The following is a 25,475-nucleotide window of genomic DNA, read 5'->3' on the forward strand; positions in this document are numbered from 1 at the left end:
GGATGAACGGGTTTAAGAGTTTTAAGAGTTTAAGAGTTTTTAAGAGTTTTAGCCAAATGCATTATAATATAGTATAGATATATATATATATATAGAGAGAGAGAGAGAGAGAGAGAGAGAGAGAGAGAGAGAAGAGTTTCAAGGAAAACCCCAAAAAAAATTGAGTAACACTCTGATAACCATTCATCTAGACGATAATTGAACATGTATATACAAATAATTGAAACTGTTTTTGGTCTTTCTGCACATGTGCATATACATGTGTGAATGTGACAAATTACTTGTATGCATAAGTGCATATTATCTAGATACATGGTTTATTGAATATAGGTTCCACTTTCAGATATTTCACTACGCATCAAGGACCAAAATCAGAGTTTACTCTTTTGAAAAATCTATTGTAAAGATATAAATATTTTATTATTATAAATATGACATAAAACAATTCAGAAAACTATATTCATTCCATGGAATAAGATCTTCTTCGTCCATAATTCAAGAGAGACAACGTTCAAACATAAGATTCAAATTCAACGAATTTTGAAGTGTGTTATGTATAGTACATACCTCTGTTGGTTCTTTTGATCGATCAAAAGAACCAACAAATCAACGATTCATTGAGAAAAAGGGATCAAACCAGGATCGAAAATAAGACGACAAAATAGAAAAGAAAAAAAAAGACTTAGAATATATGAGCCAAGATCAAGTACGTAGAAATTGTGTTAGAATCCGAAAAAAAGATCTCTTCGACCCAAAACTCGTTGATTTTTTGCTTTATATCATTCATGACACCACATTAATCCCTTCAACTCACTTGCAAGGTGCGAAAAGTGGATGGCGTAGTCGAGTTGGTGAACCCACGGATAGACATTTCATCAATTTCTACGTTTGTCTGTTGGTAGATAAAAACGACAATTACTGTGATATCATCATGAACAGCACGCCTAGACCCTTTCTCGATCTTTTTCACTTCATCATACTTCTTCTTTCCTTTCCTTGCAGCTTCAATCATGGCTGCTTTAACGAGTCTTCTCGCAATACCCTGATGTTTATAAACATACAAGATCGTGGCCATTGTTAGAAGCGTAAACGGTTTGGTGTCATCTAGTTGTTGATGAAACCAAACACAAATCTCATACTCCAATTTCCTGTATTAGAGTTCCAGACCAGCTAGACAAGGTTTCTTTAACAGATATACATACGTTGAAACCCTTTTTCACTATTCAAGTGCTCTTTTAGAGAGTAATCCGAGGGGGTCCACATATTTTATATGGTATCAGAGTCGACGTCTACCATCTCTAGACTCTAGAGATCCGACACTCTAGGACCCCGCCTCCGTTGGAGGGGCATGTTGGAATCTCACTTCGGCTAAACACGTCCCTTCCAACCGGTCTATATATGTTGGAATATATATTCCCTTTAAGAGCCCCCTAGAGAGTAATTTAAGGGTGCGTTTGGTAATGCAGATGGTACAAGACTGGACAGTCGGGCGATAGTGAGGTAGGCAGGTGAGTTTTTGAAGGTTTTAAGGTTTTAAGTTTACATGGGGAATCAATCTTGTTTTCGCCTCACTGATTTGTGTTCCACCTATTTTGGTGGGACAGAAAAGAAATACATTTTTGTTCCACTCGGTTCCTATCAAGGCCCAGTCAAATATTGCGACTAATGCGCAACAAATTTTTGTACTCTCATGTCCTGTTCCATCCCGTGTACCAAATGCTCACATAATTAAGTACAGGTGTTGAACAAATGAAACAAAGAAAATAAACTTACTGATCGTGGGTTATTGTGAACAATCTCGACAACTTGTTGATTTGTCAGGTGTTCCCACAGTCCATCTGATGCAAACACAAGAAACTTGTCGTCGGGTTTTAACTCTCTGGTGTGCAGAGAGGGGCCATTTCGTAAAACAGGTCGTCGGATAGGTTCACGAAGGTGGAACCGTGGGAACGACGGATCAAGAGCAAATTCCGGCTTCTTCAAGTATGCATCTCCTATGGTTCTTGAAACCTAAGACCACCAAGCCACCAAGATAAAACATAAACCAAACGGCAAACAAAAACCAAACCAGCCCAGTCTTGAGGGTAAGATGTACAAAAAGATGAAATATGTAAGACATAAAAGCAGCAGTCGGTCAAATGTCGTAAAGATTGAACACAAAACCTGAATAATGCCTTTGATACGCCACACGCCCTGTTTCATGACAACAATATGCGGGTCATCTGGATGATCTGACTTGAGTTCTTGTCTAACTTCATCTATACAAGCGTTATGATCTTCGGTGATTTGCTCAGCTATGATTTTATTTGATCTGCGCCTACTTAAACGCCCTATTACAGCTCTAGAATCGCCCATGTTAGCAACATACAATGTGCCTTCGGATATGAGCCCAATTATACAACAAGAACCAACTGCAGCCATTAACGGCTTAATCCCACATGTCCTGCGCACCAGGGAGAGAAATCCATCTTCGGTAGCAGAAACAGCATCTTTGAGGATTTCTGAGGATATCAATCCCTTTTCTCGAGCAAGACCTGTTAAACAAGAAACAATTTGAATCCAGTCAACCAACAGTAGTGTTTTTCCTTCAAAAAATCTGCAAAATATTTGTACCAATCAAGAAGATGCAAACAGTAATGACATTGATATGGACTTTTCGAGTAAAGAAAGAACATCATATCATACAGATTGATTCAAATGAGAAAATAAGTGAACCAAAGCAATCTTAGGGGACACCATGATGCTAAAGTTAGGTATGATTTACCATACACACAGTACAAATCATGAGAGGATGAAGTACAACCCTGCACAGCACACACAAAAGACATGGAGTCCCATACACTTTTATCAAGATTTATGTGATTAAAGGTAGCATGTGAAAGGGAAAAGAGAAAAAAAGAAGACTCACGGATGAGATGAGGGAAAAGATGATCACAGATGTAGCGTGAGGCTTCTGGGCCACCATGGCCATCATAAACGCCAACGAAGGTGGCGTTTCGACCGATCTCCACCTGGCTGTGATCTTCTAAAACGTCATTGGCCTGTACAATTGCATACGAGAATTCTCCAAATGCATGTTTTTCGAGATCCTTACACCATAGGAGGGCATCCTTATCGTCATCCAAGTTGTCATCCTTGTTCATACGGGCATATAGACTTAAAGGTAACCATAATGCTGATGCTAACTTCCCCACCCAAGAGAACATCCTTCATTTCCCTCTCAATCACCACCCTATGAAATATTCAATGAAAAAAGGGGAAAACAGCAAGAAGATAAAGTATTTACATAACCTCACCAAGTTATAAATTATGATAAAGTTATAGAGTTGAAACATGACAATTATGACAAAATCAAGGGTTGTTTCTTGATCATTTACAACATGGCAACAAATTGCAAGAATTTCAACGGAAAAGTAATCCTGAATTCATAGTTAGATAAACTAACTGGAATGAAATCGATGATCTAATGCATACAGAGATTACTGAAAAACCTGGTAATTTCAAGAGTCTATGCAATGAAACATTGAAAACCCTAAAATATGTGGAAAAAAAAAACCTGGCAAATTCAAAATTTAGGATAAAAAAACATCACAATGAGTAATTAATAGATCCATATCCCGATAACATCATCATTTCTAAGAGTTAATTTGAATAAATGAAATGCTTGGAGAACAGAGCAACACTAGTAGGATATACAATCCTCGAACAAATTAAGCGGAATTACAAATAAAATATGCAAGACATACTAAGCAATATAGTAATTAAATTGAATTTAGAAATAAAATTGATCAAGCAGTGTGTGTGTGTGCGCGCGTTTGAGTGAGAGATAGGTGAAGAACTTACAGAGGAATGTATAAAGCAGTAGATTCTGCTTCAAGCAATTTCTTGATTCACAGTCAATGCACCGGAGATTGTATATCAAAGAAGGCAGAGTCACCAGGCACATGAACACGGAGAAGGAAAGAAGAAATCTGAGTTCGCCGGCGAATTGCTTTACCGTTAACAAGGGCAAAACACGGATAAATGGAGAGAGATTCGATCTTGTGTGTGAGTGACTCTCTGTGGGAGATAGAGAGGGACAGAGAATTGCTGGTGCTTTATGAGTTTTAGGGTGGAGGGCGCCGGTGGCACGGCGGCGGTGAGAGGAGGAGCGGGGAAGAATGCGTCGTTGGAGAGTGAGGGAAGAAGATACAAGTTTAAAAGGATCTTTTACGGTACAATAAGGCCCCTCAAGTATATATAAATTGACAAATTTCTCCCTTTTACTTTCAGAGAATATCATTCATTTCTGAAATTTTCAATTAAGTTGATCATGTTAGCAAATTACGAAAACAACCCTTGATTCACGCACTTGGACTTGTGAACTGTAGCCAACCTTCACAAGGGTAGCATAGTCAAAACCGTAACACACGTGTAGCATCTGACCATAAACTCCTGTTAACTAGCTCATAGTACCTTCTACTGGCGAGAAAAAAAGTGAATGTAAAGTCGAGAAAAAAAGTGAACGTAAAATCTTGAAATTACCTAAATAACCTTGTAAAAGTTGCACTTGCCACTTAGGAACAATATGAAGGGGTTGATATACAAAGTTGAGAAAAGTGGAGGGGTGTAATGAGGTAAATGGATGTTTCTTTCCACAACTTTTGGAGCAGCAAAACTCAAGTGATCCGTGAAGTGACTTATATTTGTATAGGATCCTTCTAGCTCACCAAACCCTATCTAATCCCTTGTAAATTTACATTATACCCCCATTTCAAATAAAATTTCATATTGGCCACAGTATTTTCATGAAACTAACAAAAAGATCCCTCAACTTTTGAAACTAACTATTGAAAAACTTGAATGACACTGTATTTTCATGAAACTAGCAAGAAGGTACCTCAACTTTCGAGACTAACTATTGAAACACTTCAATGAAACCTTTGAGAGTTTGAGGTAGCTTAGTTGCTTTGCTCCCGTTGGTCAACACTTCAAGTCTTTTCAGGGTCATTGGACATTCTCCAAACTATTAACTGAAGGCCTTATGAAATTAGTCGAGATACATGCGAGCTAGTTTGGACGCCAATGATATAAAAAAACACTATAATGATAAAATCACTAGCATTTATGACATTATAGTTAATTAAAAGACCATTTCCATTCTGTGTTGTCTTCTTGACCTTTGCTCTGAGTGGTTGGTCGAACACGTAAAATGTGCAGGAGAGAAATAATAATAATAAACTACAAAAAAAAACTGTGTGGATTTCCATGACACATAATTTTATTCATCTATTTGAAACACGTTGAATCTTCATTGATATGAAACAAATGGAAGTGCTCTTTTGAAGTAGATCAAGTTTGATGTTCAAGCAGATTGAAACCAACATTGTTGAAGCAAATCGAGTTTTATGTTGGGGAGGAAATCCGCTTCGAGCTCGATTAAGGTGTGCTCATCGATTAGGGTTTACTCACTGTTGGGGAGGAAATCTACTTGGAATTCAGGGTTTACTCATCGATTTGAGGGTGGGATAAAGGAATAGGAGATAAGGAGGTCATTTCCCATTACCCAAAATAATTTAATGATTGAACCACAAGAGTGGCATCTGATTGGTTTGAGCTTGGCTCCAAATGTCAAAAGTACCAGGAGGTCCCACGTTTAAATTTAAGGAGAAATAAAAATCCTCTTGTGGCCACGGAGGTTCAAATGTGGTGACTCCGGGCTATTTGCAAAGCAGATGGTCGTCCTGGGATTAATCGGCTCGCGTAGCGGGTTGGATATCCAGATTAATAAAAAAAATAATGATTAATTGCATGGTATAAAACCAAACATTATTAAATATTGCATTACCATTCCCTATATGAACCAAACACCATCGATCATTCTTATTCTCATCCTCATTCCTTGCCCCTTAATATCCTGAACCAGACACCCGCTTAATTATTGTGGTGTAACAAGCATTCAATTCTCTATGTTTTGTATATATTTACCTATTAAACGAGGTTTCAGGCTACATGGCATCAATTGGTTTTGATGTAATAGTTTTCAAATAATATCGTAATATAACTTGACAATTTTCACATCAATCTATCGTTTACAGATTAAAATGGCTACGAAATAAGAAGAATTACAGTAATTGAGAAAAAATTAACATTAAATAAGAACTAAGACAATCTTCATTTCACACTTGAATTATGATGCATCTTGGACTTTCAAAAACTTATCGTTTACATCATTGGTGTAACGTCTGGAATTTCATTAAATTCATACGTTTAGATTTCATCTATATATTTAGCGTTTAAAATTGAGCTCCCTTGAGTTTTGTTGAGTGGGATGTTTGTTGGTGCTTAAGAACTCAAGAAAATAAACTTTTTGGGGAGGAAACGATGGGTCCTGCCGGTTGCCACGCGGCTAAAGCTGTGTTACCCACTGTATGCGCCAAGCTTGAAGGACGCAGACAACTTTTGGTTTTAGTCGCGGCCAAAGTGGCAGGATTTACTGCTTGGCAATTTAAACAGGTTTTGAGTTAGGGTTTTTTTTATGGATTTGACCAATTTTGGGTATTTGGGGAGATTTGGGGGTTTTCACCTTTTTTGCAAACAAATGATGGATTTTTAAGTATGTGTTAGAAAAGCGTGTTTTAAACGCTTAGGTGTTATTTTGAGACTTGCACATCGGGATTCATGTATATTCTTGATAGTTTACACTTGAAGGCATTCCATGGAAAAATGGTTATACTCGGGAAAGTGAAGTATTCTACTTGTAATTAAGGTTACTTTAGACTTTATGAACTTCGTAAAAGATGTGGAAATACGATATCGTACTCAAGGAAGAAAATGACCTCTTTGGAATAAGAGAACTTTGTCCTAATTGGTATGTGTTGTGTTAAAACGATTTTTTATGAGGACATCTGAATCATAAAAACTGTATGTTTGATTGTATTTAGTCATTTTAAAGTTGCGACACATGTTACACGGTAATGCAATTGATTCATAGGCATAGGAGTCAGATTTTAATTAAAATGGGATGGTCTTCCCCTTTGTCACTATAAATAGGCATTGGGTCATTGGGCAATTTGGTACGAATTTTTGGAGCCGGATATTAGCCATTGGCCACATGATGTAATTAATTTCTAGCGGATGAGTATAACTAGGATCATCGGAGGCGTGGAACTATAAATTTCGGTTGGTTGAACTAATTGACCATTGATCCTTAATGTGAACTTTATAACATGGAATAGTGGTCTACCTTTGTGTTCTGCTATTACCCATGGAAATCGGTCTCCCCCGTTCTTTATTTGGAAAAAATGAACTTGGGTTTTAAAAATCAAGCTTATAAACTTTTATTATAAGGTCATTTGTATTATTTATAGCTCTTTGGACTCATTAGCGTCAAGTCTAACAATTTTTCTTAAATGACATGTGTATCAGGTTCACTTAGCGGTATAGCTTTGAAATCTTGACGGGCATACGTATTTGGACATTGGTAGAGGGACTTTTGGGTTTGCTGGCTTTTGATCAATTTGGCGTTATATTGATGATGATAATGATATCCATTCATAATCTGAATTATAAATAATTTAGATTCAGTAGGTTGTTATTTATCCTTTTATTCTTTAGGTTGTGAACGCTATATTATTTCCCCTTCTTGGTTGATTTTATATTCATATGCTTGTATCGACTTTTGGTTTAAATTTACTCTATTTTTAAGGGTGTTATAAGTTCTTTTTTCAAATACGAGTTTCTTTAACATCTGCCTTTATATATATACAAGTATAATTGTTTATGACGTACACTAATAATACATGACGACTTTTATGATAACAAATTTTTCTAAAATCTCCCGATTTTTATGACGAAAATATACACTCATTTTCATCCCGTCAAATTTTAAACAAGATTTTTATTACGAACATATTTTTTTACGTATTAAACAATGAAATAATCTTATCAACTAAAATCAAATAACGTTCAGTAATGACGATAAATTATAAAGAAAACGATTTACATTCAAAATATGATTAAAAACAACCGTAGAAAGCCAAAAACTTTATTATTTTTTAAAGAAAAAAAAAATGTCTACCCGTTTCTTGTGAGATCTTGTGAGTGAGATCTCACAAGAAATAATACAGTTTAGAAGTAGATCTAGGTAGTGTCGCTTAGCAAGCGCTTATGCCTGTTATAATACTGCTTCTCCATGAAGACCTTGGATGCTCCATCAACAGTTCTTCGCCAAGTCTAAAAAGTGCAAAAGGCAAAATGCAACAAAAAGTGGAGTAGAGTTAACTTCATCATAAGATTACGAAATAAGAGACGAGTTCAACCAAAACGATTGGTCAAATTGATTAGATTTTAATTGATATTACTATCGGAATAAATTTTCTTCATAACATAGTTGAAGAATGCTCGAGAGTTCAACCAAAATGTCTTGATTTTATTCCAATGTGAGTGAACGTTTGAGCTACGAATAACGGAACAAAATGAAGATATTTCGGTCGGTCGGTGTTTCGAGATTGTATCATGTGTGACGTGGAATTATGGAATGATAGGGATGTTCAGTCAAAACGTCTCCCTTTTGCCCCGACATGCATTATTGTAGAAAGTCAATAGATTAATATTTGTTAGGTTTATGGAAGTAATACTTCGTCTCAAAATAAATGTCTACGATGAAAAAGATACACAGTTTTAACGGATGTGATTATTACATTTATTTTAAGAGAAATTATGATAAAAATGAAAATGTATTCTTTTTGTCCCAAAATAAATGTTAATGACACTTCTATCCTTGGTAATAGACAAAGAAACTTTCTCAATCTCAAGGATAGAATGGAAAAACATTAACTTATTTAAAAAAAAATTAAAATAGAAATGTAGACACTAGGCTGTTTACCAAATGCTTACTCGGGTAAGTGAACACCAAGTCACATTACTTTACCGGATGAATATGGTAAGAACCAAGAATCTTACCCGGTAAAAGCGATACAAGGATCAAGAGTCTTACCCGGTAAGTGAGGGCGACGACACTTACCATGGTAAGCGCTTACCGGGTAAATTGTTGCATACAATACCATTTTGGTGGAGTAAAATCTTACCCGATAAGTCAATGATGGTGTTAAATTTTGTGGGTAAACACTTACCAATAAGTGTTTGGTAAATTAAACCCTAATTAAACCAAAAATAGAAAAATGCAGAATTAGGGCACAGAGAACAATTAAATAGACTAAACCCTAAATCAAACCCTAATACCACAAACATTATTGAATTCAGATGAAGTTGGATGTATTACCTTCTCGATCGTTCCAAAAAACGATCTGTTCTTGAAATTCCTAGACCTAAAATTCGCTCTCCCAACCCTTAGTTGCCTAACCAAAGCCTCCGCACCGGAAGATCTGCGAACAGGAGGAAGAAGCGACTTCCTTTCCACAACTAATCCGCCGATAAACTCAGAGCTTTCACGGCGAGTGGTGGGCGGTGGTATTGATTGAGCTGATCTCTTTTGTCGCTTCAACAAACGCAATGATTTAGTGGAAGAACGATCGGGAGTAGCCATTTGGGCGAACTTGCTAAGGAGTTCATCGGAGGAAGCTTTGGTTACATGTTGAACGGTAGCTGTAGGTGAAGGTATGGTGGAGGAGGATTCCATCAGAAAAATGATTGAAGGTTAGAGAGAGAGAGAGGGAGAAGATGGAGGAAAATAGTGGGAGTGAATTGAATGTTATGAGCTAGAATAAAAATGGACCGTTGAAGGTGGTGGCGGGGTGGTGGGTGATGAGAATGTGGAAATAGAGCCGTTGGGGTTCAGAAACAACGCGCCTTTCTGATCATAATGTTATAAACAAAATTATTTTTTTATTTATATTTTAATTATTACTTTTCTGTTTATCATTATTTTAAAGTAACTTTTCCAATTAAAATGGTGAAATCCGTGAGAATGAAAGTTAAGATAAGAAGTGTAAGAAGAGTATCCACTTTTTGATACATATTAGGATGAGATGCATCAGATCAATTCTTGTGAAAAACGCAATTCATGGTATGGACAAGATATAAAAAATGATCAATGGTTCAGATATTTTCTCATACTTATCATCTTAACTTTTCTTCTCATACGATTTTTTCAACAAAAAAGAAGCAAACTCACATTAGTACAACTGTTGTTACAATAAGTTGTTAGAATATAATAACAAGCCCGTCTCCGACTGCTAGCATTCGAAAACCAACACATATCTGATCATTCATGGCCATACAGGCTGTTATACGACAAATACAGTTACGAAACAAGTAAACTGACGGCGAATCTTCTATCTGGTTCTGTGCATGGTCGCCACGAGGCTGCTAAGTGCATGCTTGAACTGGGGAACCACTTCAAACGTCACGATTGTACATCAAGAGTTCACAAAAGTGGTCGTCTTTCACAAAAGTGGTTGTCATCTAACGACCATCTGCAAACCTAGCGATAAACAGCAAGGTTAATGATATTAAAAAGGTAAACGATGTTTCTATAAAGGGCAAAATGTAACAATTTTTACGTAGTTGCTATTGAGTGCAGGGATGAAAAAATTTCTCTCGATAAAAGTAATAAGCGTTCAATTCTTACAATTTCTTATCCATTTTACCTAATAAATGGGTTTTTTATCCAACGCCACATCGATTGATTCTGATGTGACATTTTTTCATCGTAAATCAAGATTATAGTATAACTTCGACAACTTGGCATCCATATTATCATTAGTTACACTATCTATAAGTTATCAGTCAAAATGGGTGTGCAATAAAAAGAATTAAGCCTCTGTTATCAAGGGCTGTTTGACAATTGTTGAATGGTTTGGTGCGGGATGATTAAGTGGTCAGAATGATTAAGAGGTTCTCATGATATAGTGCAAAATAAAATATAATTGTTTGGTAATTGTGTACAGTGAAATTAGGGCTCTTAATGGTTAAAGGAGATCCAGGATACACAATTATTCAGAGGATTTTAGAACCATTAAGAGGCAGATTTTTTTTTTTTGCCAAACAAGATTCACCTCTTAACAATTCAGAGGTTGCCAGGAAACTTAATTGCAGTTTGGCCTATACAACTGAACGATATTCATACCCTCTACCGTGTCTTCAGTGTTCTTGATACTGATAGCCGCAAACAGCAAACAGAAGATTGATAGTAACTTGAACAAATTTATATCTCTAAATTATTATATTACCTGATTAGTAGTTACGAGCTGATTTGAGTCCCGAAGCTAAGAGTGTGGCACTCCAGGTTTCTCAGGTTCACCTGCATGCCAGAAGCATAGAAATTAAGCTCTTAAACGGATTTGCATGCCAAGTATCACGATTATTCAACAGACAATGTCTGAAACAATATGAACAGCCGAAGATCCTGAAGGACTTACCATAACAGCAATGCCTGTCTCACTGAACTTTGGAATGCATACGACTCTCACCACCTGACCCTCTGATCCTGCATGAAAGTTTACCATTAGCATATACTTTTGAAAGGAATGAATTGATGGCGCATGATGTTTCTAGAAAGAACCTTTTACTATCCGAGTTGCATATTTATCCTGATTACCAACAAAGTAAACATGTGGACAGCTCTCGATGAAGAAAGGGTCCCTATCAGTGAAGGGGTAACATCCTGTAAAACAAGAATTTTGTCAACCGAGCATTGAAATTCAATCAGATTGAGGGAAATGGTCTTTCCTCTCTAGATAAAATCGTCAGCTACATTATACAAGAGAGAGAGAGAGAGAGAGAGATGCAACTGGAAAGATGAATTTTAAAATTTTACAAAGAACAGAAAGAATTTTCAATAGGCTATACAATATGTTACCGAGTGTATTTGGTGCAGTTGGGGCTAGGTGCCTCCACCTTAACGTCCTTTCCATAAATTCCAATTTATCTTCTGCTTCAGAATACTTTTCAAGATCGTCAATATTTTGACCGGATGTTCCAAGAAATCTGAAGACCATTGGAATTACAAGTAAGAGCACAAGTATTAAGCACTATTCATATTACGGGTCTTACATGTCTTACCTCACGTTGTCCACATCAAAGAGATGAGGATTAGTGCATGACCTAAATGTGTTATAGGCCACTGATCCGGGAAAAAGGCATCTGTTCAAAGGCTGTATGGAAAAGAATGTAAGCAAAAAAGAAGTGATGAACTCGTTTGAATTCTCATGTATGACATGACAACCTGCTGTGGCAGAGCAAAGTTTGCAGGGTCGTTGTATCCTGGCATGATATCTATAGGTATACCAGCAGCAATCTGCATACAAACTATACATGATTAAGATCTGGTTGATGTTTGTTTATTGATGATAATTTGTTTAGGTACCTGGGTCAAAAAGATATCCAGCTCTTTGATTGGCTCAGATAACCTAGATTGGTCCTTGGAGGCCAAGTTCTGCAATCAATAAAAATGGTATACTTCTTGTCATTACTACAATGTGCCTTGCTATCAATTTTGGGTGACAGATTATCAACTTGCTGATAGACCTAACAGTCAAAGATGGAGCGATAAGATTTGCCGTGACAAGGTTGATGAATCCAAGAGAAGAAAAGAAACAAAAAGCTCATTTGAAACGGATGAAGCTTATTGGTTTTACCAGATTATATTCGTTGAATACGATATATAATCATTAGTTTTTTTATTTTTGTTAATACATTTGCAAGAGGGAAACAAGATCCTGACCCTGCACACTTGCAATTTTTTATTATTAATTTCTTATTTTTATTAGATGTACATCACTCCAGCAGCCAATGTTTTAAAGCTGAACGCGATACTACTTGTACTCTGGTTTTGCAAGCTGATAGGTCGAATTCACCTCATCTGTGTTTGTTTTTGCACATTGATTAATTTTCAGGCGTATGTTTCAATTTATTTTAGATGAGCTGGTCAAGTAACATTAGAACGCCAATCAGGAAGTCCAAATTAACATGGAAATTTGGAAGAACTCCTTTCACTGAACTGTGATTTATGGAATAAGTTGCAAAGAGTTGCATGCCAGATTATGAACTTATTTCCTATATCCAGACTTGAGAGCTAATAATGATAAGCCATGGACTGTTATCCTACATTATAACCATTACAAAGACCACAACGATCGACCGAGATTATTGGTGGGGAAGGGTGAGAAGACATAGACTGAAGAGATGATAATTTGAGAGCTCAAACCCCACATATTTCTTAGAAAATGTATGAACAAATACATTAATAACAGCAATTAGCGTCATTACCTGACCATTAAGAAGCTCATGGTGAATTTGAACAGAATTCCCAGCAACAACTACTTGAACTATTTGAGCAGCTGAGTGTTGCTCCTGTTCAATATATAAAGATGAGACATAATTACTTGGAACATATGAGAAAGGGCATAGGAAACTATTGGGACCTTCTCATCTCCTAGATGTCCGGTAATGTGATCAACAAGAAGCTGCAGTTGAAGTGGATTAGAAGAGCTGCTACCAACATTCAATCCAGATACTAAGACAACATATTTGTCTTCTCCTGTTAAGGGGGCAGAAATATTTAACGAGAACAAAGGATAACTGCATTCCAGATGAAAAACGATGATGACAAGTGACAGGTTTTCAACAAAAATGCAAGAAACAGCTCAAATTATCTGACAGAAGTCTTATATAATGATGGTTGCACATGTTATGCAAAGGCAAAGGAAACACTACATTCTTTTCAAACGTTTTTTTATTTCAAAGTTTAAAGCACTAGATAACAAAGGAGAAATAATAGTAATTATATGTGTTCCACATCATCTTTATATGCTACATCAACCAAGGTAAACCTTTTAGCTCACAGTAATAGGTCAGATTTTTTTTTTGATTAACCTGGATATCCAACCCGCTATGCGAGCCGACTAATCCGAGGGCAACCACCTGCTTTGCACATAGCCCGGAGTCACCGCATTTGAACCTCCGTGGCCACAAGGGGATTTTTATTCCTACTTGGATTTGAACCTGGGACCTCCAGGTACTTTTGACCTTTGGAGCCAAGCTCAAACCAATAGGTCAGAATTTGCAATCATAAATAAGCACAATGTACTTAGAAGATTGCTTGATATATGAAAGGAACACTTACGGGTTACAGCATAAATTCCCCTTTAAGACTATGCCAAGGCCAACAATGTAGCCTAATATCGGTTACAAAACTTACAAAATCTTGCTACCTCATTTAAAATAAGAGGTACATTTCAGAAAGGTTATTATTTTGCCTTAGAGAGCAATGAAATGATATGAAGAAACTTTATTACATAAACACACATTTCTAGAGACTTTCAATGTCAATTATTTTAGTATGATGCCATGATGGGTTTCAAAAGAAAACATTCTGTCATCAATGCAGTCCGATTCTAAGGAAAGCATCAGCTTTTTGTTCTCTTCCAGGGGTGAGGCGATTACCTCAGGAGAGCACATTTCTTTTTAGAAATAAGGAGCATTTAATTTGTCATTTATCATACACTTGTTTTCATTAAGATCGTTGTTTGGTTTGTTTATGTTACCAGAAGTTGATATAATTTAACCCACACAAAATATATATGCATTTCAACTTTTCTGGTCAAAAGTTGCTTAAGTGGTTTATCTTAGTTAGGAACTGATTCCTTATCAAGATAGAAAGACACAGCTCCATGAATTTATTACATCATGTAGCCATGACCAAGTGAAAACTGGGAAACAGGACAAAGATAAGAGCCATGATACCTGATTTATTTGGTAGATCCAGCTGTGGTGGTAAGCCAGCTTCAAGAATATCTTCAACCAGAAAATCACCTGCACTAGTTTCCTTGCCATGCAATGCAACAACATTTCCTATTGGACACCAACACATAATATATCAGTGCAAAGATACTTATGTAGTGCAATTTTGAAATTTTGAAGTTTAAACACAGAGATACAGCAGAGCAACCAACAGTCCTGCATATTAAACAAAGTAATGTGTTGCTGAAGCACCCGATTAGAGGAGAACCACTTCTCATTTTGGTGACAAGGTGACCAAAAAATTGAGCACAGTAGACTGATATAACATATAAAATGAAATCGCCTGTTGTAAGCTTTACTAATCATATATCCAGAATTCTTTGTCCAAAGCCATATAAATGAGGTTTGCTTTATGAGACACTGATTACCAAGAAAGCAAAGAGTGTTACCAATTATGTAAAAATGTGAAACAAACCAAAACATATCCCACTCTTTTCAGTCGAAAGAACACCTTACCTCATTGCTGATTGAACTTAAACTACAACTTGCTCCTCTCTGCCCGAACAGTTCTATATTTCAAAGAACTAACTTCAGTAGTTTTATTTATTGGTGGATCCATCATCTACTTTGGCTACCTATGTTCTCACATCATCGCAACCAAAATTTTCTACGGTGCTAGTCAATTACTTACTTCATGATGACTTTTCTACTCTGCTTGATTACTTTTGCATAAAGCTTTCCTTTTCATATTTTATGAAATATTCAAAAGGTATCAGCAATAACTTTTTCCTTTTTATGTTTATTGCAATTATGTATTGTCGGTTAACTACAAGTGGTGCAATTTATTGTTAATTAAAACTCCATGCCAGTTCCTATATCAAGTAACGATTGAGGTTATGGGCGTCAAAACTGAGGGGTGTCACAAGAGACGTAGTTCAAGAAAACTAGGTTGCCCTGAATTAGTAGCCTAGTGTTACTTGACTGACCCAATTATACGAACCCATCATAGTGTGAGCAAAGCCGTTCATTCCTTATAATTCAGCTTGTTCCCCTAGAAATAACCAGTAACCTCCAACCTGGAGTTGGTCGGTAAAGCTTAACTTTTCAACCCAAGGGTTGAGAATGCAACTGACTAGGTTCATAGAGGATCACATAGAAATTGATCAGAATAAAATGGAACTTTTGAGCTGTCAATGGTTGTCAACTACCCCAAGCTAACACAATAAGATGCAGTTCCCACCTCAATAGGCAGTTTGGGGCAGGGAAGGGTGGAAAGAGAAGCAAAGTAATATACTGGGTCCAACATTAAACTTCTTGGCAGCAAAACTCAATGAGGTAGTCCACATATCAATTGGATTTGGACTCGTACTATGAAGATCACACTCACAAGTACCATTTCAAACATACATTACGTGAAACAATTAGCCTCATCCAGTTCAACAATGCACCCACAAAGAGCCGTTCCAGAAGCATGTAAAACTTAAAGACCTGTTCCAAGTTTGTCATGATACAGACCTGTTACATATACAGAAGGTGATAGTACACTGCCTTTGAGATTTACTCTTCCACTTTCATCTTCAAGAACCAAATTATCATCGGGGTGCACAAAATTGTAAGGGCTTACAAGCGGGGCTGCAGACATCTGTATAAGATTAAATGAGTTACAAGCTAAAGACCATGATATGAACGTAAGAGAAGCAGTGTCAACGAAAACCATTAATACCTCTTTTGAATACTCACTAAGAATGGTAGGTTTGAGCTTCATATGCTTATAGAGTGTTCCAACAACAATGCACTCTTTGCCTTCCTCTAGCCCTAAAACTGTACACACTGCATCATAACACAAGTAGAAATGATAAGAATGATAAAAAGAAACCGTAGACCTTAAAAAAAAATCTGTACCGGCGCACTGTTATCATATAGCTGAAGACTAAATCATACTGTACGTTTAGAAATAAAACATCAGATGAGTTGTAGAGAGTAGAGACATTGAAATATGACAGCCAAAACACACAATTCTGAGGCAGAAACTAACAGAACACAGCCATAGAAGAATAATATTTCAGAGCCCCTCTTCCAATTCCCCAATCATTTTGTCATAGCGATGCTTTTTTCCAGCAAACAAAGAAAGGATGCCTTGCATATATGCAAGTGAAGGAAACAGTGACTAATTGACTATCATATTAACAACTCAAAGTAGATAAGCTCTATGTCGAGGATCCAAATCAATCAAACTCCAATTTACCATGGAGCTTCTGAAAAGTAAATACAACTATTAACCCGGTGAATTATGTTTTGAAGACTTTTTTGGTAACATAAGACTATTGAGTCAAAGCTCTTTAAAATGGTGTTCAACACTATAGACTATAGCTTGCCACACTTGCACATGGTTTCATGATAAGCAACCATCATATGTAGTTGAAAATGAGAAATTCATCAGATTGAGAGAGCACAAATATCTTTGCCATGTACATGATACATCCATCAAATATCATCTCTTGAACACTAATGCTCTACATTGTTTTAATTGGAAAACAAAAAGCTTGATGACAGTGACATCACATTCATCACAAACAGAATTTTCGTTGACTCACTTATTGAACTCCAAACTAAACCTCGTGACAAAATGCAAGGCAAGTAAAGAAAAGAAAATAAAGCAACCCAACATTGATAAAAATAAAAAACCCAATTTAAACAGATTTCAGTATGCAATGAAATGCCAATGACATTCATAGGCAGAAATTAGAGATATATAACAGATGAACAATAAACCTGGCAAGTGAGGCTTCCAATTGGGAAGGAGAGAGTAAATGAGAGTTCTGATCAAGTGTAACCGTATATAGTATATCTGACTATATTGTTGACCCTTGTACATCTCCTTTTGAATCTCAAACATCTCATCCTGTTAATAACAGCATGTACACAACACCACAACACAGTTTCATAACTATATAAACATGTATGAAGCAGGTTTTAAACAAGATTACTAAGTGAAATCTCATCAAAAAATAAACTCAGAAATCAAAAGGTACCATGGATTGATAGAGGGATTGTTTTCTTTGAATTGTCTCCACTTCCATATCCATGGCTGGCATAGCTGTTGCAGGTCTTGCAACTACAAATAAAAAATGTATTTGTATGATCTGCAACAGAAAGGAATTCTATTGCTTCTTATCTTTCTGGAACGAAGACAGTGGCAGTTTAAGTTCTTAAAGAATATAATAATCTTTCAGCCAATAAAATTCGTGCCACCATGTTTCATCCAAGAGCTACAAAAATAAAGAATTTCAGAGTGCCCTTTCTCTTCAAACTTCCAATTGGTTTACAACTACATGTGATCTAAATAAATACACCTAGAACAATACAGTTTGGAAGCATGAAGTTCGTAGTATGCAGCTATAATCAAAGCTCTTTAGCACAAATCTGAACTCGTTTCGCTGCAATTCAACTTCCAAAACGGAACTTTTTAAGCGTACTCAAGACTCTTGCAAAGTAATCACCGCTCAGTTCCTGAATCCCATTGACAAACAAAAAAACACCTAAATAAAAAAAAATACCCTTTTCCCCTTCTATACGCATCCTGTAGATTAACGACACCAAAACAAGAAATCCCAAAAACGAACACGAACAATGAGCTCATGAAGTGATAGAAACCGAGATTTACCTGTAAAATACCTCCCACAAGTAGAAGAAGACCCGGTATGTAAGAGAGAGAGGAGGACGGCGGTGAATTTCCGGCCGGTGAGTGGAGAGAAAGTGGTCAGGAATCAGGATTGTTGTGGTGAAGACCGAAGAGAGGCGGGAACAGAAACAATTGGGGGGAATGGAAGAAGAAATAGGCCATTTGGGAAGTTATGAATCGCTGATATATAGAGAAATCTTTTATGAAAACAGATATGGGGATATAGCTCACATGGTAGAGCGCTCGCTTTGCATGCGAGAGGTACGGGGTTCGATACCCCGCATCTCCAATTTTAATTTATTGAATGGTTTTAGTAAATTATGTTTTTCATTCTTGCTAGGGGTGTTCAAAAAATTCGTTGGACCGCTCAAACCGGAGTGTTTTTGGTGGTCCATTCTGCGGTCTGGAACTTTTTTTTGGCGGTTTGGACCAAACAGACCGTCAAATACATACATATATATATATATATATATATATAATTTGTTTCAAATGCAACTCATCACATTTGTACAACCTAATAAATTGAAATATTTATAAAAATAATGAGAGTTAATTTATTATAATTTAAATATTTATGGAAGATGAATAAGCTTAATTAATTATGATTAATACTTTATATTATGAAACAATCAAAACTTCTATGAAATTACATATTCATCAAATTAAATNGTCGTTGCCGGGAGTACTTTGTGCTTGTACTTTTTTAGGTTTTAAAACCCAGCTTTAAAAACTAGTACTTTGGGTTTTAGGGTTTGTACATTTTTAAGATTTCAAGAGTGCTAAAACATTTAGCAAATTTGCTTAATAAGATAATATACATATATATATATATATATATATATATACACATTAGTGGTATCAAACCAATCTTTTTAACTTATGGCCTATAGCCTAAATATATCTTTAAGCGCAACATGAAGTCTAACATTTAATATATATATATATATATATATATATATATATATATATATATATATATATATATATACACATTAGTGTTATCAAACCAATCTTTTTAACTTATGGCCTATAGCCTAAATATATCTTTAAGCGCAACATGAAGTCTAACATTTAATATAATCGAATTCAAAGGAACCGACGCCTAAATAAACAAGTAAACACATCGACACATTTGACATTGACGGTCTCCAAATTTTGAAATCTCTCAAGAACTCTATCAATCGGCGCACATCATCAAGACATCAACCAAGTGATTCAACACTTTCCTTCAAGTTTTTCGAGTCCAAACTCAATATGTTCAAGTCCATTAAAGGCCCAAACCGCCTAAATCGATCAGACCAGACCGCCTTTTCGTGAGCTGTTTTGACCGATCTGTGCACTTGATGTCAAACTGCATGGTTTTAAAAAAAATTAAATTGTCATTATTGTTTGGTTTGTCATCTGAGGGATTAAACCACCAAAATCGGACCGCAAACACCCCTAATCCTTGCGGTTTAGAAATGACCATTTTTCATTTCTATGGCTTGTAATTTATTACTAGTTTTGTTCGATTTACAATTTATTGTTGTTTTGATCTTATGTACCTTAAATTAGTACAAAGATGTATAAATCATAGGGACAGAAATCGAAATTATTGACAAATCACATAAATGAAAGTCTCTTTGTTTTATATGATTTCGGTCAACTTTTTAGGACTACTAACAAGAATTTTACTCTAAACTCTTTTTCATTTCATATTAAGGATAAAATGGGAAAATAAATATATATGATATCTTGATGTGTTTTTATAATTATAAAGACTATGTTATAAAAATCATAACCTAAGGTTTTTATAAAGGCCCTAAAATGGTAAAAAGGCAAGAACCATTAGCTCTTTTTTGAAGAAGGTTGGAGGGGGTATTTTGTACACCAAGCCAAGTTCCAAAATGGATCCATTTCAAAAAGCTAAAAACAGAGTGGCTAACAGCCTACACACAGACACCACGTTCGAGTACACAAGTTATTCAAATGGCTAACAATTCCATGTCCATTTTAAATGGCATCTCCTCATAACCATACTCTAACATAACACTAATTAGAAAACCCATCACCATTTGCCACTCTATCAATACCCTTTTCATTTCCTCCATCATCTTCATATCTTATTCCGGTACCAGTAAACACCATCTTTCACCTCCTCATCTTTATCCACATAAATGCACTCCTTTGTTTCCCTATACATCGCCTTAAAAACCGACGTCCCGTCGAACTGGTAATATTCTCCCAGGATCGGAATTATCGCTTTTGTCGCCTCCATCGCGTGATAATGTGGCATTGTTGAAAACAGGTGGTGGGTCACGTGTGTGTCCGTGATGTTATGGAACACCTTGTTTAGGATCCCATAGTCTCGGTCAATTGTGGCTAAAGCCCCTCGCAACCAGTCCCATTCGGTTGAGTCGTAGTGTGGCAATGACGGGTGGGTGTGCTGTAAGAATGTGATCAACACGAGGAATCCGTTCACCACAAGCAACGGTCCGGCGTACATGCAAAGGACCCAGGTGAGTCCTTTGACTGCCGCAAGGCGATATAGTCCGTAAAGGACGGCGAAGATTCCGGCGTCGGAGATGAAGATTTGGGCACGTTCGCGGTTGGAGTAGATGGGACTGTTTGGGTCAAAATGGCACGCAAATCGGTCATAGTAACGGCCGGAAACGTTGAACATGAGGTACAACGGCCAGCCAAGGGTGAGGGTGACGAGCAAGGTGAGGATCCGGCCAGGCGGGTTGTTCAGGTATTTCGCGGTTGACCGGACCCCAGATTTCAATTTCGGGACGAAAACTTCGTCGTGCTCGATCGAGCCGGTGTTGGAGTGGTGGCGACGGTGACTGTATTTCCATGAGAAGTAAGGAACAAGTAGAGCGGAGTGTAGGATAAGGCCGACAGTGTCATCAAGCCATTGGTAGTCACTGAAGGCATGATGGCCACATTCATGGGCTATGACCCAAACCCCGGTTAGGACACAACCCTGAACGGCCCAATAAATCGGCCATGCTACATAGCCGAGCGGGTGCGGGAGGAGCGGGATGAAATTTGTGGCGATGTAATAGAAAATGGAAGCAATTGTAAGGTCGTAAACGACATACGAGAAAGAGCGGATGACCGATCGATTGAAACAATGAGGTGGGATGGCTTTTTTGACATCCCCAACTGTGAACGGAGGTTTTTGGCATGGGACTCGTTGGATACCTTCAAGCTCGGCTTTCTTTTCGCCCTCGACGGGATTCGACATTCGTCCACCTGCACCCATTGTTCAATGACCTGCAAAAGATAAAGAAGATTTAAATATGAAGTAATCTTTATGACGTTTTAGTTTTCTTTTATAAGCTATGGATCTTGAAAGAGCCTGACTTGATCTTTAGCTTTTAAAGGAAAGCAAAAGGACCAGCCAGCAATGAAAAGGATAGTCTTAATTAGACAGGACCATGTGCACAGCACTCTCATAACATCTGTGCTTATGGACAATCGATTGACTTTTTTTGTGCAAAAACGTTTTTATAATCAGGTATACAACCGCTGGTTAGGTAACTTGTTTAATAATTCAGTGCTCACAAGGAACTTATAGACGCCAAATACTAAATTTGACAACAAAATTACCCCGACGTGGACACCAAGTTTGGAGTAATGAATAGTAACGCAGCAAATTTGATATAATACTATTCATTCACATCAAGATAAAAGAATATATATACTTAGAATCTTAAAATTTTAGTGTACAATTTGGTGTTACCGTTTGAGTAGATTTATTGTTTGCACCAAAATTTACACCAACTTTTATGAATTTGGTGTTAACTATTGGAGATGCCCTAAAGGAAATGTAACTCCTACAATTCAGCATTCAAACTCTAACCGGTTTGTGCAAGTACACCACCTCAGAACCTCTTATGCTAAAAGACACCAGGTGAAAGCAATTGATTCATGAAATCGTCTCATTTTGACAACATGCCAGATGTGGGTGTTTTTCATTAAAACTGTCAAATAGTTTTCCAAGATTATTCATCCTTACAAATTAGAGTTTTCCTTTTTCAATTTCATCGGAAAGAAAATTCAAATATGAAAACAACAGGAAACAAGAATTAGGCAAACATCAAACGTTAAAAAGCCGGCTTAAACATCGACAGTTACGAGAAAATAAAAGACTAGAGCGAAGCTAGTGGGAAAGAGGCCTCTTGCTACACAGGAAAGAACATAGATGTTATATGTATTGAAAAGAAATATCAACTAACAAAAAAAATAATGTTTATAGTGCCTTTAATGCACATGCTTTGATAAAATTATAAAAAAAGAGGGACTGATCATTCAAAATAAAATAAGATTTGAATCTATGAATAAAATATATAGCAGCTGGGGTCCATGACACTATGACAGTGGAAGGTAAACTCCGTCTATGTATGAAGACGCAAACCCCAAACGTTCAACAATTTAAGTCCAAATTTTCCAAACAAGTGGGGACATGTTTTCTTGGTATAGATAACATCAAGAATGCAAAACACAATGCTTTACACACAAAGGAAAAAAAGGGCTATTCATGCCAGTACTCCAATTTTGACTGCAATCATTCAAGCATCCAAAGTTATGCAACAACTCAGCCTTATTTTGACCAATTCAGCATCATAAATATCTAGTACAGTAATAAGGCGAATCATAGAACAAGTCTGAGCCACTTGAAACCTAGGATATGTTTCGCAAACTAGTTTACAAACTAGCTAATAAACTAATTGTTAGTTGATAAACTAGACAAAGAAAAAAACACATCACGGGTTATTCCAAAGTTACTTGAAGTAGCTTTTCAGAAAACATTTAATTTCCGGCTAAGAGTTGTGTGTTTTCAACAAGCTTGGAAAAAATCAAATTCATATATGACGACAAAACGATCATATTTGAACAGATTTTATATGGTCATTTGGGAACATGCCATTAATGAGAGGGTTATTCAGAAAGGGATGCCACCTGCAAGTTGGCCTAATAAAATCAATTCATAAAGTTGCAAGAGTTTGGCGAATGCCCATGTGCCAGGTCCATGTGAAAGTGAAACAGACGACGACAAAACACAGAAATAAGTACAAATCTCAAGTAGCTTTGAATCTGATTTAAGGTAGTATATGGCTTCAGTTTTGTAGATCTGAGCACCAGTTCTTTAAATCTTGATTCTTTATGATGCAGGAATTAAGGGTTACTGATTATAATTAATCTAAACAGGAAATATATAGTCTTCTTTCATTTTTGTTGACTTTACTCATTTTGTTCCGGTTTCTTCTTGGAGAAAATTTTTGTTTTTTTTATTTTGAGATGGATCTGTGTGGATTTTGATTGTGGTTTGCTTCATTCAGTAATTTGAAATTCGCTTTGTAAATCAAATAATTAAATACTGTAGTGTTTACTTATTTTGGGACATGCAACAAGGGGGAAGGAAGGGTTAATGACTACTTACAGGTCCTCCACCTACAAGCCAGCATCTTCAAGTCTCTGCTTTTCATTCCATTTCTTTGAATCTAATGCCCCATGTAATTATCAATTTTTATTTTTATTGCTAAACACCAATCCAGTAAGAAATGGAAGCAGAAAACTTCAGCTTAAACATTACAGTGTTCAAGTGTTTGATCCAAAAAGAGTCGCAATCAAAACCGATGCAGATCTTAGCTCAAATAAAGTAGCAACACTTTTTCCAATGAAAAAAACGAGAAGAGTAAAGTAAGATTGCTGATAATCAGTAACCTTATCGCTTTGAATCGCACAAATGATGTAGATTTAAAGAATCGATGCTCAGATCCATAAAAACTTAAGCCACATTCCACCTAAATCAACATACAAAACTGCTAAACTCACAAAAATTCACATCTATCAAGTACACCGACTCTTCCACGTAACTCAGACCTCAAATCCAACAAATTCAACCACAAATCACGCCATTCAGATTCAATATTTCACAAATTCACACACATATGACTCACAGATTTGAAATCTGTATACCGTTTAGGAGAATACTACTCGGATGAATGAAAAAGATAATCACCTGAATGAATCTTGGACCGTTCGTCCCCTTGTTTCTCAAAATCTCTATATAGCGAAATGGGCCGTTCGCAGTTGCCGGCCTATTCCATTGCAGGCGCAGAGAACCGGTATTTAAGCTTTCTAGGTTTTCCCACGTCCCAATGTGTGTGCTTACACTTGAGATGTTACGGTCCACCACTGGGCCCCACTCGGCATACGGTTTTTCCAACAAAATACCATTAAAAAAAAAAAAAAAAGGGTATTCCATATTTTGTACGAAAACTATGTTATAATTTTTTTAAAATACAATTTAAAAATTAAAGCCTCTAATAAAATTTAAATCCAATTTCAATAACTATTTTATTTTAACAATTTTATCATCATTTATATTATTAACATATTTAATACATTTAATAAAATATTATTTAGGTCTCTTAGAAGTAACTCCAATTGAACGACAAAACCCTAATTTTCCCGTTCTTACGCCAAATACATCAAAAGATTGGAGTTGATTTTTTTTTTTTAAGGGACCATCTATTTGGTTTTTTTTTTTTTTTTTTTTTGTGAAGGTTGGAGTTGTCCTTAAACATTTAATTTCTATCCCTCCTACTAGTGAGAAAGTATTAATATTATTTCTCTATTTTAAATATAGAGTTTTAGAGATTTCTCCAGATTTGAATATTTTTCTTATCTCTCTCTTTTCTTTATTTTATTATCTGATATAACATAGTCCTTGAGACAAAAAAAACATAACATAAATATTTAAAATCTTTATTTTAATATAGTTGTTAAAGATGCTCTAGCAGAATTGTATAATACATTGAAAATTGATGTTATTGAAAAAGGAAGTGCTAATGGCATCCTCTTAGTAGGGGATGAAATGATTTGAGAATTGAACTCAATAATTACTTACAAACCATCAACTTAATTCCGTACATATATATATATTATTAATTTTATTTTATTTAAAAAAGTTGTTTTATAAATTAATATTAATTAATCATTTCTTTCTTTTAATAATTGTTTTATTATTTAATTTTATATATGTAAGTATTTTTTTTGGTTCAAAAAATGTTTAGGTACTTAATCGTTCAAAATATGAAAGTCCATTGACTTTTATTTT

At 36.1% G+C, this 25,475-nt stretch overlaps 4 protein-coding genes and 1 non-coding gene across 9 annotated transcripts; 1 reads left to right on the forward strand and 4 right to left on the reverse strand.

The window, feature by feature from the left end:
• Nucleotides 1-515: 515 nt before the first annotated feature.
• LOC112513333 (probable protein phosphatase 2C 68) lies at nucleotides 516-4,118 on the reverse strand. Of its 3 annotated transcripts, XM_025119567.1 has the most exons (6): nucleotides 3,844-4,118; nucleotides 2,909-3,232; nucleotides 2,765-2,804; nucleotides 2,164-2,534; nucleotides 1,774-2,010; nucleotides 516-1,042 (listed from the first exon to the last, which is right to left on the reverse strand). In XM_025119567.1, the coding sequence occupies exons 2-6, from the start codon at nucleotides 2,972-2,974 to the stop codon at nucleotides 806-808; spliced, it is 951 nt and encodes a 316-aa protein (XP_024975335.1). In that variant the 5' UTR covers nucleotides 2,975-3,232; nucleotides 3,844-4,118; the 3' UTR covers nucleotides 516-805. The 3 variants fall into 3 exon arrangements, with proteins under 3 accessions (XP_024975335.1, XP_024975333.1, XP_024975334.1); XM_025119565.1 differs by lacking the exon at nucleotides 2,765-2,804; XM_025119566.1 differs by lacking the exons at nucleotides 2,765-2,804; nucleotides 3,844-4,118 and having other exon boundaries at nucleotides 2,909-3,258.
• Nucleotides 4,119-8,015: 3,897 nt separating this feature from the next.
• Nucleotides 8,016-9,616, reverse strand: LOC112512014. The gene is made up of 2 exons (XM_025117790.1): nucleotides 9,263-9,616; nucleotides 8,016-8,214 (listed from the first exon to the last, which is right to left on the reverse strand). The coding sequence occupies exons 1-2, from the start codon at nucleotides 9,524-9,526 to the stop codon at nucleotides 8,122-8,124; spliced, it is 357 nt and encodes a 118-aa protein (XP_024973558.1). The 5' UTR covers nucleotides 9,527-9,616; the 3' UTR covers nucleotides 8,016-8,121.
• Nucleotides 9,617-10,108: 492 nt separating this feature from the next.
• On the reverse strand, nucleotides 10,109-18,443 carry LOC112512013 (DNA polymerase delta small subunit). 3 transcript variants are annotated; one of them, XM_025117789.1, is made up of 16 exons: nucleotides 18,347-18,443; nucleotides 17,715-17,797; nucleotides 17,455-17,584; nucleotides 16,406-16,512; nucleotides 16,198-16,324; nucleotides 14,686-14,793; nucleotides 13,365-13,480; nucleotides 13,210-13,293; nucleotides 12,308-12,376; nucleotides 12,167-12,238; nucleotides 12,004-12,095; nucleotides 11,801-11,928; nucleotides 11,504-11,605; nucleotides 11,361-11,428; nucleotides 11,172-11,242; nucleotides 10,109-10,423 (listed from the first exon to the last, which is right to left on the reverse strand). In XM_025117789.1, exons 2-15 carry the CDS (start codon nucleotides 17,775-17,777, stop codon nucleotides 11,183-11,185), a joined length of 1,326 nt encoding a protein of 441 aa, XP_024973557.1. In that variant the 5' UTR covers nucleotides 17,778-17,797; nucleotides 18,347-18,443; the 3' UTR covers nucleotides 10,109-10,423; nucleotides 11,172-11,182. The 3 variants fall into 3 exon arrangements, with proteins under 3 accessions (XP_024973557.1, XP_024973555.1, XP_024973556.1); XM_025117787.1 differs by having other exon boundaries at nucleotides 12,164-12,238; XM_025117788.1 differs by having other exon boundaries at nucleotides 12,164-12,238; nucleotides 17,715-17,825.
• Nucleotides 18,444-18,580: 137 nt separating this feature from the next.
• Nucleotides 18,581-18,653, forward strand: TRNAA-UGC. The gene has a single exon. It is a non-coding gene; the product is annotated as a tRNA-Ala (tRNA).
• A 1,577-nt stretch (nucleotides 18,654-20,230) lies between these two features.
• On the reverse strand, nucleotides 20,231-24,449 carry LOC112512117 (delta(12) fatty acid desaturase FAD2). The gene is made up of 2 exons (XM_025117942.1): nucleotides 24,375-24,449; nucleotides 20,231-21,622 (listed from the first exon to the last, which is right to left on the reverse strand). Exon 2 carries the CDS (start codon nucleotides 21,609-21,611, stop codon nucleotides 20,460-20,462), a length of 1,152 nt encoding a protein of 383 aa, XP_024973710.1. The 5' UTR covers nucleotides 21,612-21,622; nucleotides 24,375-24,449; the 3' UTR covers nucleotides 20,231-20,459.
• Nucleotides 24,450-25,475: the final 1,026 nt, after the last annotated feature.

The sequence above is a fragment of the Cynara cardunculus genome (genome assembly GCF_001531365.2).
Source record: "Cynara cardunculus var. scolymus isolate 2C chromosome LG 5, CcrdV1, whole genome shotgun sequence".
Taxonomy (NCBI): domain Eukaryota; kingdom Viridiplantae; phylum Streptophyta; class Magnoliopsida; order Asterales; family Asteraceae; genus Cynara; species Cynara cardunculus.

Bases quoted from the DNA above. Each gene is read 5' to 3' on its own strand.
- LOC112512117 (XM_025117942.1), bottom strand. From the start codon at position 21,611: ATGGGTGCAGGTGGACGAATGTCGAATCCCGTCGAGGGCGAAAAGAAA.
- LOC112512014 (XM_025117790.1), bottom strand. From the start codon at position 9,526: ATGGCTACTCCCGATCGTTCTTCCACTAAATCATTGCGTTTGTTGAAG. The intron at 8,215-9,262 runs GTAATACATCCA...TGCACTTTTTAG, and splicing joins TTTTTGGAACGATCGAGAAG to ACTTGGCGAAGAACTGTTGA.
- LOC112512013 (XM_025117787.1), bottom strand. From the start codon at position 17,777: ATGCCAGCCATGGATATGGAAGTGGAGACAATTCAAAGAAAACAATCC. The intron at 16,325-16,405 runs GTATTAATGGTT...AATCTTATACAG, and splicing joins TTAGTGAGTATTCAAAAGAG to ATGTCTGCAGCCCCGCTTGT. The intron at 13,481-14,685 runs GTATCATGGCTC...CCCCCTTAACAG, and splicing joins GGATCTACCAAATAAATCAG to GAGAAGACAAATATGTTGTC.
- LOC112513333 (XM_025119565.1), bottom strand. From the start codon at position 3,206: ATGTTCTCTTGGGTGGGGAAGTTAGCATCAGCATTATGGTTACCTTTA. The intron at 2,535-2,908 runs GTGAGTCTTCTT...CTTGTTTAACAG, and splicing joins TCTTTTCCCTCATCTCATCC to GTCTTGCTCGAGAAAAGGGA. The intron at 2,011-2,163 runs GTTTTGTGTTCA...TGGTGGTCTTAG, and splicing joins GTATCAAAGGCATTATTCAG to GTTTCAAGAACCATAGGAGA.